Source organism: Miscanthus floridulus, chromosome 2, assembly GCF_019320115.1.
Source record: "Miscanthus floridulus cultivar M001 chromosome 2, ASM1932011v1, whole genome shotgun sequence".
Classification (NCBI taxonomy): Eukaryota; Viridiplantae; Streptophyta; class Magnoliopsida; order Poales; family Poaceae; genus Miscanthus; species Miscanthus floridulus.
Window position 1 is genome coordinate 36180013 of NC_089581.1, and position 19745 is coordinate 36199757.

General features: G+C 51.1%; 2 protein-coding genes and 1 pseudogene across 2 annotated transcripts; all 3 read left to right on the plus strand.

Moving 5' to 3' along the window:
* Positions 1–1666: 1666 nt before the first annotated feature.
* LOC136538454 (cysteine-rich receptor-like protein kinase 6) lies at positions 1667–4645 on the plus strand (annotated as a pseudogene).
* Positions 4646–12301: 7656 nt separating this feature from the next.
* On the plus strand, positions 12302–12646 carry LOC136536330 (subtilisin-like protease SBT1.7). Its single transcript, XM_066528664.1, has one exon. The coding sequence runs from the start codon at positions 12302–12304 to the stop codon at positions 12644–12646; it is 345 nt and encodes a 114-aa protein (XP_066384761.1).
* A 464-nt stretch (positions 12647–13110) lies between these two features.
* Positions 13111–15691, plus strand: LOC136536331 (subtilisin-like protease SBT1.1). Its single transcript, XM_066528665.1, has 2 exons — positions 13111–13286; positions 15400–15691. Exons 1-2 carry the CDS (start codon positions 13111–13113, stop codon positions 15689–15691), a joined length of 468 nt encoding a protein of 155 aa, XP_066384762.1.
* The last annotated feature ends 4054 nt before the right edge of the window (positions 15692–19745 follow it).

Genomic DNA, 19745 nt, shown 5'->3' on the forward strand with positions numbered 1-19745 from the left:
ATAGCCACGGCGAATCTTGTGTGGCAACCAAGCCCTGAGTCATCACTGACGTGGCAGGGTGTCGGCATGACCTGACCGCACGCCGAGGCACATACCTCGGTGTAGCGTTCTATGACGCCAAGCTTTGGGTCCTGTCGGGTTCATAAACCTAGGGTCCAAGTGTCTAGAACGACAGGCCGAAAGGGCGGACCATTCACCGACCGGAAGGTCTGGTCGAAGAGGAACGACGCCCGCTCGTCGACTACTTTGGCCCACCTCTCCGACCGGAGCGCTTGCTTCGAACTCCAGCTGCCTCCGGACGGCCTCTTCGATCTGAAGGCCTGGCCCAAAATGCTACTCCCGACTTCGGCCCCACGTCTCCGACCAGGGTCGACTGGGGCCATCCGACCGGGGACACCCGCTCGGAAGGAACCAGGGGACGAATGGAGAAAGCAAGCTAGGACGCACAAGTCAAACCACGATACCAGGGACTATACCCTGTACACCTGCAGGAACAGTACTCTGCAACCGCCCTGACACAAACAGTGTTGTAGATGCCGACATTTCCCTCTACAGTATTGTAGGCGCCGTTAACTCCCATACGGTAAGGCCCCCCCACATGCCTCTAGGCATCGATAGTGTTGTGGGCGCCGGGATTTACTGTACCAGGTGAACGTGGTGAAACTCCTCACATGCCTCTAGGCATCAACAGTATTTGCAGGTACCGACATCTGCCATTTCATAAGAAGGCAACGCGACCTCCCATGTGCATCTGACATCCTACAGTGACAATCAACAATGTTGTAGGCGCCTACCATTATCTTGTACCCGCTGGTATGGGCAACAGAGCCCAGTAGCATACGTACCCTCACCCTCTCACTTGTAAAGCCATCCATTTTATCTATAAAAGGGGATGCGCTCCCTCCAACGAAGGGAGCCTTTTTTCAGAGCCTTTTTAGTCCTTTTTAGAGAACCAACATCGATCAAGTTCACTAGCTCACAACCACAGAACCGCCAGGTTCGTACCCTAAGCACACGCTTAAACACTTAGCTCATAGTGGAGCTCCTGTCACTCTCGGCCCTTCCGACCGGAGCCGACCGGACCTCTTGTACACCACATCTTTTTCCTTATCTTTTGTAACCCCACTGCAGATTTCGAGTACCTGGGCTCAGGAATAAAGTCACCTACCAACTCAAACTGGACGTAGGGCACGTTGCCTGAACCAGTATAAACCCTGTGTCATTGAGTGCTAGGCCACCTCCAATCACAACGTACGGCAAAACTATAAATATTTACTAGTTGGTCACATTCTGCACCGACAGGTCCATTCTTAGAAAAGATTTGGCGGGAAGTCTATTTGTAAAAAAGGTGTTCGAAAAAGACTAAAATACAGAAAGAAAAATTCAGTAGCCGCACTGTAGGCAACCAATCCTCATGGGCTCATGGTCAGTCATGGCCGCCGCTCAACCTGGCCTCAGTCAACCGCAGAATCGCGTCCGGAAGCAGGAGGAAGCGGTCAACACCTGTGGGCCGCATGGTAATCGCTGGGGCATCATTCAGAGATGATGAGCGGCTGCAGATAACCGAGTTGCAATGCATTTCTGAAAAGCAAACGCTACCGGAATCGGAAGTAGCCGTGCACAGGTGCAGTGAGTAGCTGCACAGCACTGCACGCAACCAAACCTCATGGCCGCTGCACCCTCCACGCTCAACATGGCCTCCGTCGTCCTCCTGCTGCTTCTCTTCTCCGTTCACTGGCCGGGCCGCAGCCACGCTTTCAGCCTCATGAACTACCTCTGCAACAACGGCAGCTCCTACGCCCTCAACTCCACCTACCGCTCCAACGTCGTCGTGCTCCTCGGGTCCCTGTCTGCCAACGCGTCCAGCTCCGTCGTAGGCTTCGCCACCGGCACGCTCGGCCACGCCCCAGACCAGACGTGGGGGCTCGCGCTCTGCCGCGGCGACGTCAACGGCAGCGGCTGCGCGTCCTGCCTCGCGTTCGCGCCGGACATCGCCTTCGGCAACTGCAGGGGCGTCAGGGACGTGTCCATCTACTACGACCGCTGCCTCCTCCGGTACTCGGACACGGACTTCCTGGCCAGCCCGCGGGCGACGCCTCGGCGCCGGTGCAGTATGGCACCAACCTGCAGGTGAACGTCACCTCCGACCCCGGACGGTTCGTGGGTCTCGCGGTCGACCTCGTGGCCGCGCTGTCCGCCTGGGCGGCGCGGAACTCGACGGCGAGATACGCCGCCGGGGTGGTGACCTCCGCCCAAGGGTTCACGACGACGGACCGCAACCTGGTGCACGACATCTACGGGCTGGTGCAGTGCACGCCCAACCAGGCTCCCGAGGCGTGCCTGACGTGCCTCGGCAGACTCAAGGACGAGATGCCGGCCGTGTTCAACGGCTCAACCGGCGGCCAGTTCAACGCGGTGTGGTGCAACCTGAGATTCGAGGTGTTCCTCTTCTACGACAGCAGCCCGGTAGTGAAGCTTGTTGCACCTCCGTTGACGCCTGCTCCGTCAGGTGCAGCAGTCCACGACGATGGTAAGATCTTTGCATAATTTCAGATACAAAAAATAGAAAACCAACTTATCATAGTAATGGTAGCAGGTATCCATGAATCGTTGAAATTGTCGTTAATAGTTGCAGCTACTGTAGTCCTTGAGCTTTAGGGTCTATTTGACAGAGGTTCACTCCTAGATTCTCTTGCGCAACTCCTTGATTTTCTAGTAGAGTGATTCTACTTGATTACGGTGGAGCAATGTGGGGAACATGCGAGAATTGATTCTAGAGTGATTTAGTAGAGAGTGGGTTTTTTAACTTCTACCTACCAGTGTAAACGGAGAAGTGATCACTTCCGGAGAGCCATGCCAAACATCCCCTTAATCGTTCTCATTATCTGCATTGTATTGTATTGTATCTGCAGCAAAGAGGACAAGGGGAGCAGGAAATGCAGCAACAGTAGTGGCCATTGTTCTTGGGGTCCCACTTGTCATCCTTCTGTCCACGTTCATGATGTATCTCTGGAGAAAAGCACAAGTAAAACAATGTGAGTGAAGTTCTGCATATATCTTTGATATGTCAGAAAACATATATACTTAGGAGAAAAAGGAAATGATGGTAGAAATGAGTCTCAAAACAAAAGGAACACGCATGGCGAACATTCGTAACTTTAATGGTGATGAGGATAAGCATGTGTATGCAGATGCGGAGGAAGCTGACGATTCTGGGTCGCTCCTCTTTGACCTGGCAACACTGAGGAGGGCAACTGCAGATTTTGCCGAAGAGAATAAGCTTGGACATGGAGGCTTTGGCGCGGTATACAAGGTACCGTTGCTACTTCTACTTTGCTAGAGAGTAGAGACACATCTCTTTGGGGACATCATAAACGCGGTGCCTAAAATTGCAGGGTTTCTTGGCTGATGGACGGCAAATCGCCGTGAAGAGGCTGGACAAGGCTTCAGTGCAAGGCCTGAAAGAGCTGAGGAACGAGCTGCTGCTGGTCGCCAAGCTTCGGCACAACAATCTTGCAAAGCTTCTTGGCGTTTGCTTGAAGGGACAGGAGAAGCTGCTTGTCTACGAGTACATGCTTAATCGAAGCCTGGACACCTTCCTTTTTGGTACAAAACACTACTATCACTGTCCTTCCTGTGGTCGACATGCCAATTATTATTTATATCATTGCCCTTTTGCAGTCCCTGAGAAGCGTCCATTGTTAGACTGGGAGACAAGGTACCGCATATTGTATGGGACTGCACGAGGCCTGCTGTACCTCCACGAGGATTCGCAGATCAGAATCGTCCACCGCGATCTGAAGGCCAGCAACATCCTGCTGGACGCCGACATGAACCCGAAGATCTCCGATTTCGGGATGGCAAGGCTCTTCAGCGCCGACAAGACTACCACCATCACGAGCCAAATTGTCGGAACGCTGTATGTTGCTCGTGCTGTGTTCTACCTAGCTTCTTCGTGGAGCAGTAGTTCCGCGATCTGAAAACTCAAGCTGTTTTCATGCTTGGCAGAGGATACATGGCACCAGAGTATGCAGTTCTTGGGCAACTGTCGGTGAAGCTTGACGTTTACAGCCTCGGCGTCCTGATCCTGGAGATCGTTACTGGGCGGAAAAACACTGACATGTTTGAATCAGCAGCCGAAGAATCCATCATTCTGCTGAGCTACGTGAGTTGCAGCCCTACACATTCCACGAGCCACTTTTTAGAAAAAAAGGGATCAGAGACACCGCTGGGTCACTGGGTCAGAAACACCGTACACTTGTACTTTGTACATGCATGATCCAAGTAAATGATTATGTCCTGTGGTACTAGGTGTGGGACCACTGGGTCAGAGGCACCGCGCTGGAGGCCGTGGACCCGTCCTTGGACCGCCAGGCCCCGGAGACGGAGAGCGAGGTGGTCAAGTGCATCCATCTGGGGCTGCTCTGCGTGCAGGAGAACCCGGTGGACCGCCCGACCATGCCTCGACGTCCTCATCATGCTGCACGGCCAATCGTCAGGATTTGCGGCACCGTCGAAGCCGACCTTCGCCTTTGCGTACGGGGAGACGATGAGCTCTGATGAGCGGCGTGATGTGTCTTCTGCTGCTGCTGCTGCTGTGTTCTCTTTGAACGGCATGTCCGTGTCGGAGTTCCAGCCAAGATAGATGGACGACAATCAAACTCCAACAATCACGGAAGACACTCAGACACGACACGATAGAAATACAGATAGGGATGTGTCATGACATGGGCCTTAGGCCTTGTAATAGGATTATGAGTGGATGTGTTTGGGCCGTAAGTCTTGTCTGTTATCGGTTCGACAGGAACCAGAGTCCCATATATGTAGTACCATGTCTAAATGAATGAGGACATCAGGTATGAACAAATCAATTATCCCCTATCTCTACCATCTTCCTCCTAGCTTCTCTGCTTGAGACGGCACCGCTGTGCGCATTCATCGGCAAAACCCTCTAGTTGTCCAGGATCGCCGTGCGCATTCGCCGGCAAAACCCTCTAGTTGTCCAGGATCGTGACATTTGGTATCAGAGCCATCAATCGAGGAAATCGTGTGGAACTGCTACTTGGTGTCTTGGTATGGCCAAATCTAGATCTACACTGTCCATCGCCGCCATCGCCGGGCTCGAGGCGAAGATGCATCGCCTACTGGAGATGATGGAGGAAGCGAATGCAGGGATGTGCAGCAGTCTCAAGACCCTCGCATCTGCGACACGGTCGTCCGCGCCCTTGTCTTTGTCCACTTCACCTATAACAGAACCGACCAATTATACGAAATTAAGTAAGAAAATCATTCGCCAGAGCAGACGATTTAGCAAACTTAAGCCCGTATAACCCAGTAGTCCGTGAAATCACGAAGGATTTCAAACCAACTTACATACCAGTCAAGATCGTAATAAGTTTAGCGGTCACCATCACATATTACATAAAAGTTCGCATCATAGATACATCAGAGTTTAAACATAGTTATTACAAACGAGTTTGAATAAAAGTAGCGGAAGCCATTTGTTCAAAACCACACACACTCACACGGAGTTCAAATACAATGCCAGCTAATGATCATCTCCAACAAAAGCATCAGACGAGATGTAAGGAATGACCATGCCCATGGTCCTAAGCATCACCCATCGCAGGATAAAGGCAGTTGATACAGTAGCCGTAATACATCTGTCCATCTGCAACAAGTGGGAATAAAACCCTGAGTACAAGAAGGTACTCAGCTAGACTTACCCGACATAACCGAAAATAAGTGACACCAAGGATTATGAAGGGCTTTATAGTAGGGTAGCTGACTCATTTACAAAAAGAGGCATTTTTAGCATTTCAAGAACCTTTACAAAAGTATTATTGTCAAGTTAATTATTATTAACCTGTCGACTACATTTGTACCTATACTAGAGCAAGCATGTGATTAAGCAAATAATGATAACCAATGATCATTAACAACTTCCATAATGTCATGTTCATTATAACTGTCCAAGTGTTCCATCAACATTACTACGATGAAGTCACTCAAGTCAAGTGCTCACTATCCAGGAGCGATGGCGATTCGAATCGATTCCTAACCAGCTGGTGATTTATTCCTTACACAAACCTCACTCACCCGCTAAAGTGAGGTATCAGTCACCGTGTCAACTATCTAGGAATCTCGAGTTTGCCAGGAACCACATGTACCCGGGGGCCGACCGACTGCACGTTGGTCTTATCATCTCACCCCCGTGTCCTACCACACCTGCTCCGGCACAGTGCGCTACGGGCAATCTACTCGGCCCGAATAATCTCCCAGCTTCGCGGTCGAAAGGTACTTTATTCGGCCAGCTAAATGTAAGGCATGCGTTCAACATAACTTGAGGCCCAACAATGATCGGTCCTTAATCGACACAAACGGAAAGCACTACAGTCTAAAACTCTGTAAGTCTCCGTCCGGTCTCAACTTTAATTAACACTTAGTTATACCATAACTACATAGTTATCCAAGCAAATCTAGGTAACCACCTATAGCTCGCATGTGACAGGAAATCACCCGACTTCTACCAATCTAAGCCAGCAAAGCATTGACTCGACTGCGGATACCAGGGTAACAAGGATATAGTATAACAAAGGTAGACAAGGTATAATGCAGCAACGGTTGCAAACAACTTCTGAACGTAATACATCAATTAAAGTAAAGCATTTAATTAATAATTGCAAACCAGGGAGAGAAATGCTCCGGGGCTTGCCTCTCTCGAAGGAGCTCGGGCGGTGATCGGGGCACTCCGGAAGTTCCTCAACGTCCTCCTCGTCTACTTCGGTCACTTCCTGCAGCTGCACCTCGAGCTGCTCCTCGGGCTCCTCGGGTATGACGACTGGGCTCTCGGTTTGCGATCCTATATGATGCATGTGCGTAAGTGCTTATGCAAAAAGTGCATCGGATGAAATGAACACAATGGATATGCTTGAATGCAAGGTAGTCAACATCATCCAAGAACATATACTACAAGCACATGTCATCTACTGCATTCTCTTCTACTACTAATATGCTAAGTCAACACATCTCATTAAATGCTTCAAAGATACACCAAAGCTTCACTAATTTCTTAATCATGCATAAAGCAACATTTGATTAAACCCTAATTAATAATAGGTTTGAATAGCAACATCTATTTTTATAGCTTAGAAAAATCTTAGAAAATTACCATAGTACAGTACTATCCTAAGTAGTCTACCATCAGATTTTTATGGCATTTGGATAAGTGGAATGGCCTACACAAAAATGACAAGCTAGGGCATAATTATGAACATGAAAATACTTTGTACTGTGAAAAGTGTCAAACAATAGATGTAATATTTTTCCTATGTTATACATAGCAATTAATCACTGTACAAAAATTATCACATGCATATTTTATACAAATTTTGCTCTCTAGCAAAAATAACAAAAATCAGCTATTAAAGGCACTTGAACTACATCTCATATTTTTTTTACAGGACATGCATGGCATATATTTTTCCTAGGAAGTACATTACACAAGAAGAGTAACAAACTTGGAAGCATATTTTCTGATACATATAGGTTTTACTACACATTTTACAAGATATCAGCAATATCAAGGATTAAATAAAGTTCTACAGAAAAGTATCCCAAAAATGACATGCAATATTTTTATCATGTAGATCTGGTAACAAGGAACCTAGCAAAATTTGTTTCAACAAATTTGGAGCCAAAATGAGTACACAAACATTTTCTAAAGTATTTCTCTTCCCAAATAATAAAAGAAAACCGAAAACATATTTTTCCTATTACTACTGGGCCAGCCCGTGGGAACAACTGGCCCACGACCACTTTCGGCCTGCACAAACCGAGCGAAGGGGAAGGGCGATGGCCTGGCTCGGGGCTTCGGCCCAAGGCCGTCCTGGCCCAGCTTAGCCGCGGCGAGACGCCACGCCACGCCGGCGTTCCAGGCGCCATGGCGGTGCGGGCGCTGCCAGCGGGCCGACGGCCGTTGCCGGCCATGTCCGGGCAAGCGGGCGTGCACGCGGGGTCCGCAAGAAGGTGACGAACCCGAGCAGGCTACAAAAAGGGATGGAGGAGGGACAGGGGAAGCTTTCCACGGCGGGGTCAAGCGCGGCGACGCCATGACCGACGGCGGCGAAACGCGCAAGGCCTCTATACCTTGCTCAAATGGTGTTCCTGCAGTGAGCAACGAGTGTCGGGGAGCGAGGCGGAGCGATGTGTGCTTGATTGCGGGCAATGGTGGAGCACCGGCGGCCAATTTTGCCGGCTGGGCTGCAGTGGCGAGGGCGGCGCGAGCGGAGCTCGGTGCGGGGCGAGGCAGAGAGGCAGTGCGGGAGAGAAAAAAAATGAGAAGCGTAGGGAGAAGCGGAGCTGCGGTGGCTTGAAAACAGAGAGGCGCGCTTGCTTGCGGGGGCCACGGAACGCCACCCGGCCGGCGTCGCCGGCATGCGCTCGCCATGCGGTGCGGCGTGCCTGACACGATCGGACGCGTACGCGCGCGCGGGGGAAGAAGGAGCCAGCGCGCGAGGTGGGCTGGGCCAAGGCAAAGGCGCGGCGCGGAGTGGATTGTTGGGCCGGCTTCGGCTGGTGGGCCAGAAGTGAGGCGGCGACCCGTGAAAGGAGAGAAACCATTTTTCAATTTCTATTTTCAAGGAATTTTCAAATATCAGTTTTCAAATACCCTTGTGAGCAAGAAAATGACTTCTTTTGAAAATGGCCCAAAAATAAAAGTTGCTTAGAATTTAATCCTCTACAACTTTGCTTTAGGGACCAACTAAAAATTTTGCATAGATTTTGAATTGGGAAGTAAAAGCTAAATAGAGAGGATTTTTGACCATTTTCAATAATAATTTCAAAAGCATATTTTGTCAAAAGTTTGAATACAAACTTTGCTCCAAAAATTGTGCTAAATAATTCTAGATGATTTACAATTATAGCCAAACATGTTTTACTAACCTAGCAAGCATAATTAGGGCAAAAACAACTCTAAACAAGTGTATGCAATATTCATGTTTCACGAGCATGTTTCATACGTTTTGAAGCATGGTTTCAGTTATTATTTACATGATTAGGCATGTATGATTAGGATGCTTGATAATACATAATATGCATGATTTGCAGTGCCTAGATGCTGGCATAACACCGGGGCGTTACATCACCGGCGTCCTTGACTCCGACTACAGCGCCAACAGCTGCGGCCCCATCATCCACAACCGCACGGACTGCAGCGCCTACACCGACCTCCATCACCATGCTCGATGCCATCAACGAGTGTGCAGTCACGTGGTCTGCCTGCTGCAACCACGCTATGACGTCACCGGCGTACACCGCTCTCACCACTTCGCCCGCCGAACCCACCGCTGCACCGACCGTGGCCACCCTCGACGTTCACCACGTGGCCACACCAGCATCAGCTATCTCAAGCATAGAGGACGATGCCATCAACACTTCGTCCATCAAGCGTTCGACACATTGCCTCTCTATCAACACCGGCAATGACCATGCTCTGGTTGCATCCCTGCATAGTGAGGCCGCGCCCAAGAACTTTCCAGTTCAGGCGTTGCCTTGCCACTAGCCTCTCTGGGTGCTCAGTTGGTGTTTGATGAAATGTCAAACAGGTACACCACCATCGTTTACCCTGCTCACTCAAATGGTGTTTCTATGTTTGGGATTTCCACCAATGTTCCTGAGGTCCTTGTGGTGATTGAGAAAGTGTCTCGACAAACTTCAGAGGTATTATGGCCACCTTCCTTCAGGACCTGTTGTACTTCGCTACTAGTGTGTTCTACTAGTCCCTGTGTGTTTGACCGTCGAAAGAGTGGAAGGAGCAATCTCTCAATCACCGACAACCCACATTGGACACTACAGCCGGCAGGTGCATCAATTTCCTTGTTGGGAGTTCACTCATTAGCCTTGCTGATGGAGATGAAACCATGGCCACCTCCTCTGAAAGACAGTAACTCCTTGCTCACAGACACCTACCTGTTATGCTTACATTCGGAGCATCCCTTTAGTAGTGGTTAGATAGATGCACTATTGAGGCAGCCAAGGCCACCACCTCTGTTGTTGGACCTGATGGTCTCATCAAGTCAATACCATGGCCATCTTTATGCGAGTCTGTATCTGTTGTGCATTTGCAAAATTCATCAGCATTGGTGCTTGCTATTTCCTTCACAACAGTACAAACATTATCAGTGTGGCAAGAAGTGAGTGGTAGGGCTCTGTACTCCACAACTCTATTGCCGACTTTGTGCTCTCGCGCTAGTGATGGTTTATATCAATTGAAAACTGTGATATCATACACAAACAGTTATATGTTGCTATTCAGTTTCAGTTAGTATGCTTCTCTATTGCTACATTCTAGTCATTGCTATCATCAGCCAGTGCAGTGGAAGCCCCCATGGATATCTATGGTATACATCTTTAGTAATAGACCCTATATTGCCGGCCTCAGGATCAAGACTTCCACGGTGCCTTATTTGTTCTGGTGGCCAGTGCTTGCTAAGTTGAAATTTTGGGATGTTCAGTACAAGAATTTTTGTGGGGAAGTAATGGGTCAGTGCTTGTATATTATATATCTGGGGCTGCATCATGATTTCATTATACCAAGGATCATTTCTCCCGTTAGTACCCTATCAGGGAAGAGGTGTTATCGACGGTTCTGGAAACCACCATGGGCATCTTCAGTATTCAAGGTTATCATCTAGAAATTTCTTACACGGCTACGTAATCTGCAGAGCAGCGGAACCATGGTTGCAATGTTTCTGGGGCTTATCGGAATAAAATCGGTGCTACAATGGCCAACAACTGCACGGGATATTATCAAGACCCATGTGCACTATTTTAGTCGTCACATCCTTCGTGGGCCACTATGTCCTGAAGGGAGGGCTGTCTTCAAGTTTGCCAACCATCTATATGAAAGTTCAAGAATATCTGAACTGATTCTATTCCACAAAATTACTTCTGTTGCTTGGGATGTTGGTGATATGCAGCTGAGCCATGGCATCTATACGGTGGTCACTCTGTAGATATTCAGAAAATGGACAGTCACATCGGATTTTGATGGCAAATTTATTTTGCTATGTGTCTCCAAAGTCAGAAAGTTACCTGGAGTAAATCAGATTGATGCCGAACTGATTCTGCACTGGGCTGAATACACTAAGAACCATATTTTCCTAATTCGCAGTAAGCATATTTCCTTGGTTACCTCTTACTGGAGCATGAAAAGCATATTTCAGATAATCCTGTGCATGGAGTATTTTTGCTACAGCTCTCTGGGGCTATGCCACATACAAATTACAGATCAACAAGAAGCTAGAGATAAGGACGGCTCATTTACTCAATCTGCACTATCACATCATAGTGTCATCAAGCGTGTGGAGTACACAAGTGCAAGTTCAAGGATATTTACATGCATCAGTAAGACAGTGAATTGTTTGCAGTCAGTGAGGTTTCACTTCTACAACTTGATGATTGAGGATCCTTAACTTGTCGTCATGATGGTCTATAGTAGGAAACGACTCCTTTGGGAACCTCCAAATACAAAACATAGCTTGGTTGTAGAATGGAGTTACAATGTGAGGACCTCTGGTGGAAAATATATGTTTATTACATGGTGATTGAAGAACCACAGCTTGGGGGCAAGCTGTTGCTTAAGGAGGGGAGAATGTCATGACATGGGCCTTGGGTGTTGTAATAGGACTATGAGTGGATGTGTTTGGGCTGTAAGCCTTGTCTGTTATCAGTTCGGCAGGAACCAGAGTCCCATATATGTAGTACCATGTCTAAGTGAATGAGGATATTAGATATGAACAAATCAATTATCCCCTATCTCTACCATCTTCCTCCTAGCTTCTCTGCTTGAGATGGCACCGCTGGGCGCATTCGCCGGCAAAACCCTCTAGTTGTCTAGGATCGCCGTGCGCATTTGCCGGCAAAACCCTCTAGTTGTCCAGGATCGTGACATTTGGTATCAGAGCCATCGATCGAGGAAATCGTGTGGAACTGCTACTTGGTGTCTTGGTATGGCACACGATTTCTAGTCCCCAACGGACAAGGACGGGCATGGTACACACGTGGCATCGACAGCCGTCGGCTCCGAGGTTCCCGGCGCCAAGCTCTTCGAGTTCGCAAGCGGGACAGTGAGGGGGTGGCTCCCAAGGCGAGGGTGGCCATGTACAAGGCGTGCGGGCCGATGGGCTTCTGTAGCATGTCGGGCATCGCCGCGGCGGTCGACGCCGCCATCAAAGATGGCGTCGACATCCTGTCCTTGTCCCTTGGGAGCCAGGACTAAGACTTCTACAAGGAACCCATGTCCACCACCTTGTTTGGGGCCGTGTGTGCGGGCGTCTTCGTCGCCTGCTCGGCCAGCAACTCTAGCCCGGACGCATCCTCACTGAGCAACATGGCGCCGTGGACCACGACGGTCGGCGCCGCCACCATGGACCGGGTGTTCCTAGTGAGCGACATGCTCGAGAACAGCCAAGTTCTGACCGGGCAGTCTCTCTACTACGTCACGGCCAACCGAACAGACTTCGTCCGGCTGTTGCCTAGCGCCTGCACAGCCAAGGACCTGGTGCCGGACAGGATCATGGGCAAGATCATCATGTGCGCTGGCGATTTGGGCGCTGATGCATCATGCAGCGCTGCAGTGTAGAAGGCCGGTGGCAGTGGGCTAGTCTTCATCGCCACCTAGGATTGGCGTATGGAGGGGCTCATAGTCCAGGCGTTCACCCTTCCTGCTGTCAGCCTCAGCGCCCGTGAAGCCGAGAAGCTGGCGGCATATGTTCGCTCAGAGCCTTACCCGGTGGCATCGTTTCGCTTCACCAGCCGCACGGTCACCGGAGAGAACCGGCACCAATGGTGCCGTCCTTCTCGTCGCGAGGCCCCAACCATGTCACCCACAAGATCCTCAAGTCGGACGTGATCGCGCCAGGCACCAACATCCTTGCCGCCTAGCCCGATGAGTCGCCACTGACAGACACCGAGGAGGACCCGAGACGCGCATGCTTCAACATCGTGTCGGGCACCTCCATGTCGTGCCCACATGTCGCCGGCGCCACGGCACTGCTGAAGCACAGGCACCCTGGCTAGATGCCAGCCATGATCCGGTCGGCGTTGATGACGACCGCGACAACGCTCGACAGTCACGACTGGCCCATCGCAGACAATGGCGGCAGAGGTGGCACCGGCGATGACGCGACGCCGTTGGCGGCCGGCGCCGGCCTCGTCCGTGCACAGCAGGCGCTCGACCTGGGCCTAGTCTACGACGTCACGGAGCGGGACTATTGGAACTGGTGGTGACCACCAAGTTCACAATCTTGGAGCTGGCTTACAGTCGGCCTAGCTCGTTACCACGAGCCTGCGCTCCCACAGGTCACAGGTCCACCGAAGCTGACAACATATAAGACCTTTGGGCCTTCCCAACCCAAAAGACTAGCCTTATAGGTGAGGGTTCTCCAGCCTTATATGTTGTGCTCCCCCACCATCGCTACACAATGTGGGACTAAACCTCAACAATCTCCCCCTTAGTCACATATCGGGGTGCCCCCGCCATATGTGACGCTCGAGATTTTTTATCGGGTTTAGCTTTTTTTACCATGGGCTCTAATACTAATTGTTGGAACCGGTGGTGACCACCGAGTTCACGATCTTAGAGCTGGCTTACAGCCGGCCCAGCTCGTTACTACGAGCCTACGCTCCCACAGGTCATAGGTCCACCAAAAGTGACAACATATAAGACCTTTGAGCCTTCCCAACCCAAAAGACTAGCCTTATAGGTGAGGGTTCTCCAGCCTTATATGTTGTGCTCCTCCACCATCGCTACACGATGTGGGACTAAACCCCAACAATTTGGGGTTTAGTCCCATATCGTGTAGCGATGGTGGGGGAGCACAACATATAAGGCGGGAGAACCCTCACCTATAAGGATAGTCTTTTGGGTTGAGTAAGCCCAAGGCCTTATATGTTGTAGCTCTGGTGGACCTGGGACCTATGGGAGCGTAGGCTCATGGTAATGAGCCGGGCCAACTATAAGCTAGCTCCAAGATCGTAAACTCGGTGGTCACCACTGATTCCAACAATTGGTATCAGAGCCCATGGTTAAAAAAAGCTAAACCCGATAAAAAATCTCAAGCGTCACATATGGCGGGGGCACCCTGATGTGTGACTAAGGGGGAGATTATTGGGGTTTAGTCCCACATCGTGTAGCGATGGTGGGGGAGCACAACATATAAGGTGAGAGAACCCTCACCTATAAGGCTAGTCTTTTGGGTTGAGCAAGCCCAAGGCCTTATATGTTGTAGCTCCGGTGGACCTAGGACCTGTGGGAGCGTAGGCTCGTGGTAACGAGCTAGGCCGGCTATAAGCCAGCTCTAAGATCATGAACTTGATGGTCACAACTGGTTCCAACAATTGGTATCAGAGCCGGTATCCATGGTCAGAAAAGCTAAACCCAACAACACATTAAAAAACTAAACCCGATAAAAAATCTCGAGCGTCACATATGGCGGGGTCACCCCAATGTGTGACTAAGGAGGAGATTGTTGGGGTTTAGTCCCATATCATGTAGCGATGGTGGGGAGCACAACATATAAGGCAAGAGAACCCCCACCTATCAGGCTAGTCTTTTGGGTTGAGTAAGCCCAAGGCCTTATATGTTGTAGCTCCGGTAGACCTAGGACCTGTGGGAGCATAGGCTCATGGTAACGAGCTGGGCCGACTGTAAGCTAGCTCCAAGATCATAAACTCAGTGGTCACCACCGGTTTCAACAATTGGTATCATGAGCCCATGGTAAAAAAGAGCTAAACCCGATAAAAAATCTTGAGCGTCACATATGGCGGGGACACCCCGATGTGTGACTAAGGGGGAGATTGTTGGGGTTTAGTCCCACATCATATAGTGATGGTGGGGGAGCACAATATATAAGGCTAGAGAACCCTCACCTATAAGGCTAGTCTTTTGGGTTGGGAAGACCCAAAGGTCTTATATGTTGTCAGCTCCGGTGGACCTATGACCTGTGGGAGCGTAGGCTCGTGGTAACAAGCCGGGCCGGCTGTTAGCCAGCTCCAATATCGTAAACTCGGTGGTCACCACTGGTTCCAACAATTAACCCAATAAAAAATCTTGAGCATCACATATGGTGGGGGCACCCCCGATATGTGACTAAGGGGGAGATTATTGGGGTTTAGTCCCACATCGTGTAGTGATGATGGGGGAGCACAACATATAAGGCGGGAGAACCCTCACCTATAAGGCTAGTCTCTTGGGTTGAGTACGCCCAATGCCTTATATGTTGTAGCTCCAGTGGACCTAGGACCTGTGGGAGCGCATGCTCGTGGTAACAAGCCGGGCCGGCTATAAGCCAGCTCCAAGATCGTGAACTTGGTGGTCACCACCGGTTCCAACAGGGACTACGTCGACTTCCTGTGCACGGTCAACTACACCACGGTGCAGGTCCGGATGTTAGTGCCGGGCTTCGCCGGCTGCACGAGAACGCTCTCTGGCGGCATAGGCCGCCTCAACTACCCGTCGTTCGTCGCGGACTTGAGCAACGGCACCGACATCCGCGTGCTGCCGCGCACCATGACCAAGGTTTCGGAGGGTCCCGAGACACCGGCTGCGCTAGAGTTTGGCGCCGCGCCAGCTCATGGAGGTGACCGTGACGCCAGCTACGCTGGAGTTCAGCAGCGAGCCGTATGAAAAGAAGAGCTACACCGTCGTGTTCAGGAACAAGTACAGGATGTCAAGCGCACATGGCGCGGCGGGTATGGCGCTGTTTGGCCAGATCATGTGGCAGAACGACGTGCATATGGTGAGGAGCCCCATTGTGTTCATGTGGAACAGACATGATCAGTGACACGCAGTCGGACTCAGTGATGCACTGAATTGTGAGAATCGCAGCTTGCTTGACACTTACGCGTTTGTGTTATAAGTATGGCCCTTTCTCACGCATTACGCACATCCGTCACCGTCACCAACGTTACACCGTCTACCTCTTTTCCTCGCCTCGCACAATCATATCGTCCCGACGTCCCCTACCTATGGCATGCATCACAATCCGCCGTCGCCATCGCCCTGTTTCACTCATGATGGCTGCCTATGTAGAGCCCGCCACTGCCGTCCGCCACCCCACCGCCGTGGCAAAGACCGGCCTAAAGAGAAAGTGCATCGCCGTTGGGAGCATGGAGCTGTACGAGTTCGACAAGACCAGCCGCCTCGGCGTGGGTGCCTTCGGCGCCATCTTCAAGGCACGCCACCACGCCATGGGCCAGACCATCGCCATGAAGCGCCATAGCACTATAGAAACTAGATCAGGATCAATTCTTGCTGGAACGCTCGCTTTCCCTCTCTCTCCTGTTCGATGAACTCATGACGAACGCGATGAACAGATAGAACTCAGGGATTTTGCGCAGCACACAAAACTGCTGCTTTTATGTTTTCTTTCTCCTTTTATTGAGTCACATGATTACACGATTGGCAAGGCCATGAGCACATCCGCCCACGCCCCATTTTAGTCGTGCCATTCCACAGCCATGGAACGTGGGCGCCATTGCCGGGCCAAGCTTCGCCACACACACACGCTCTGCATGAAAGGAAATGCGCACGACGCGGACAACGTCGTGCTCACCACTAGACAAATTAAGAATAGAAATATGCAATGCAATAGGTTATTTTTCAACAAACTCCCCTTAATCATGTTGCGCTGCACCAACGTTGATGATGTCGCTCCGAATGCGTAGCTCCTGGAGATGTTTGCGTGGAAGCGGCTTCATGAGCAAGTCCGCTAGTTGATCACCGGTCCTGACATAGTCTGTCTCCAACGATCCATTGTTGATGTAGTCTCCAATGAAGTGGAAACGAACGTCAATGTGCTTACTTCAATCATGAAGCACTGGATTCTTGGCGAGAGCAAGCGTGGACTTGTTGTTGATGTAGAGCAATGGCACGACGACCTTCGCATTCACCAGATCGACTAGTAGACATGAAAGCCAGAGTCCTTGGCATGCCACGGTGGCACCGGCGATGTACTCTGCTTCGCACGACGATAATGCCACCACACGCTGCTTCTGCGATTGCCAGCTCACTGGGCTCTGGCCGAGGAAGAAGAAGGCACCTGAAGTGCTCTTTCGGTCGTCACAGTCCCCAGCCAAATCGGCGTCGTTGTAGCCAATCAACTTCAGAGCACCCTCACCGTGTCTATAGACATAGCCATGAGAGTGTGTACCAGCAATGTACCTAAGGAGGTGTTTGACGGCACTCTAGTGTTCCATCATAGATGCCTCCATGAACTAGCTCACCATACCCACCGCAAACGCAATGTCTGGTCGGGTGTGAAACAGATACCGCAAGCTCCCCATGATGTTGTGGTACAACATTGCATCAATGGGTGGATTGGAGCTCACCTTGCTCAGCTTGAGCCTCGGCTCCATCAGTGTGCTGCAAGGGTTGTAGCCCGTGAGCCTAGCCTTAGCGATGATCTTATCAGCATAGGAGCTTTGGCACAGTGTGATCTCCTTCTCGCCCTGGTGTACCTCTATGCCATGGTAGTAGTGGAGTGGGCCGAGGTCACTCATCTTGAAGAGCCTCGCCATCTCCTCCTTGAAGTGGGTGACCTTCGTCTGGTTTGCTCCAACCACGATGAGATCATTGACATAGACACCAACGAGCAATAGGTTGTTGCTAGTGCCACGTACATACACGGCTTATTTCGCCGCACTGCATCTGAACACAAGGGATAGCAATGAGCTGTCTAGCTTGGCGTTCCATGCTCTGGGCGCTTGTCGAAGACCATACAACGCCTTATGGAGCCTATACACCTTGCGCTCCTTGCCTTGGATTGTGAAACCTAGTGGCTGCTTAACATAGACCTCCTCCACTAGGTCGCCATTCAAGAACGCAGACTTGATGTCGAGATGGTGCACCTTCCACCCATGGTGTGCGGCGATGGCGAGGAGAAAGCGCACTGACTCTAGTCGCGCCACTAGCGTGAAAACCTCCTCAAAGTCGATGCCGGTGCGTTGCACGTACCCCTTCGCCACTAGACAGGCCTTGTGCCTGGTGATGTTACTGTCGGCGTCACGCTTGATCTTGAACACCCATTTGAGCCCAATGGGTTTTCTATCGGGCGGTGCGTCGGTGGGCGTCCAAGTCTTGTTGTCTGTGATGGACTTGAGCTCTTCCACCATTGCCTGCTTCCACTCCTTGTGGTTCACAGCATCGTCGTAGGTAGTGCGTTCTTCATCAATGGTGAGGAGCAAATCACCATCTACCATGAGCTTGTCGTCGTTGTAAAGCAGGTTGTCAATGACCCTGAAGCGGTGAGGGAGGCCGCTGTCATCATCGGCGTCCAATGTCTCCAATGCGCCTGACGTTGGGGAAACGAACTCGACAGGGATCACGCCCTTCAGTGGTAGGTTACCTTGCCATGGTATGGGTCTACCTAAGTGTCACGGGGAGTTTGTGGTGATGAGGTTGTAGTGGATGCCACTGATGTTGCTGAGCCTGGCACCGATGTCCGTTGTGCCATTTGTGATGAAAGCCAAGAGGGCGATGCTGGTGCTGCAGACGATGGAGACGCACCCCTTGGTGTCGATGCTGTGGACCCGTGTCCAGCTGATGAAGTGGTCTCTGGCTCCCCTGCATCCAGTTTAACCTAGGACTCCTCAATGACAAATGAGTCCTGGCCACCACTGTAGTCGTTCTCTTCCACGCCGCCGTTGTCGAACACGCTCTAGTCCCAGGCAGCACCCTCCTTAAACAGCGCGTCACGTGTGATGTGCACGCGGTTCATGACGGGGTCGAACACCCGGTAGGCTTTTGAGCCTGCTTCGTAACCGATCATCACCATCTTCTTACTCTGGTCATCCAGCTTCCCGGTGTTCAGCTTCATGACCTTGACATGAGCCACATAGCCAAACACACATAGAAAGTGGATGGCCGGTCTATTGGCGTACTAGGCTTCGTATGGAGTCCGCCCCACTAGGCTCCGCATTGGGGCGTGATTCAACAGGAAGACGGCCATCATCATGGCCTCCCCCCAAAGCCAGGCCAGAATGTTCTTGGCCTTCATCATGCTCCGTGCCATGGCGAGCATAGACTGGTTCTGGCGTTCCACCACACCTTTTTGCTGAGGACTATATGGTGCAGTGAGATGCTGCTTGATGCCGTGGTCAGAGCAGTACTCGAGTGTTACGCTGGGGCTAATGAGCATGACCCCGAGCGCCGCTCGCAGGTCTATGAGCATGGGGCGCAGTGTGGTGCGCTGAGCGCGTTGGTGCAGTTGGTGGCTGATGCAGCCACTATCATCGTAGATCCTCCCCGTGCTGACATGTGAGCTCAGGGGTCTCCGTGTGAGGGCCCGGCAGGGCGTGGGTCTAGAAGGACTCCATTACCCCTAGCAGCCATTCTAGGGCATCCGCCATAGTGTATTCCTAGGACCGATGGTGGCTAGGCACCACATCGCCGATGCTAGAGCCGTCGCTCCCGACGTCGTCATCCATGATGTCGAGGAAATAGGTGGGAGCCTTGCTTGCCATCCCCACGAACTCAGACATGAGAGGGTGCGGCGCCAGCACCTTTTGGAGTCCCCAGGCGTAAGCGTCCGTGGAAGACGCGAGGCCATAGGGGAACCGGCCATATGGCAGAGCGGGGTTTGAGTAGAGAGTTTGCTCAGAAAGAAGTGTAGATGGCACGCTGTTGAAGTCGCGTGTCCTAGAGTCGATGGAGGACGTCTCTCTGATGGGTGCCGGGTCGC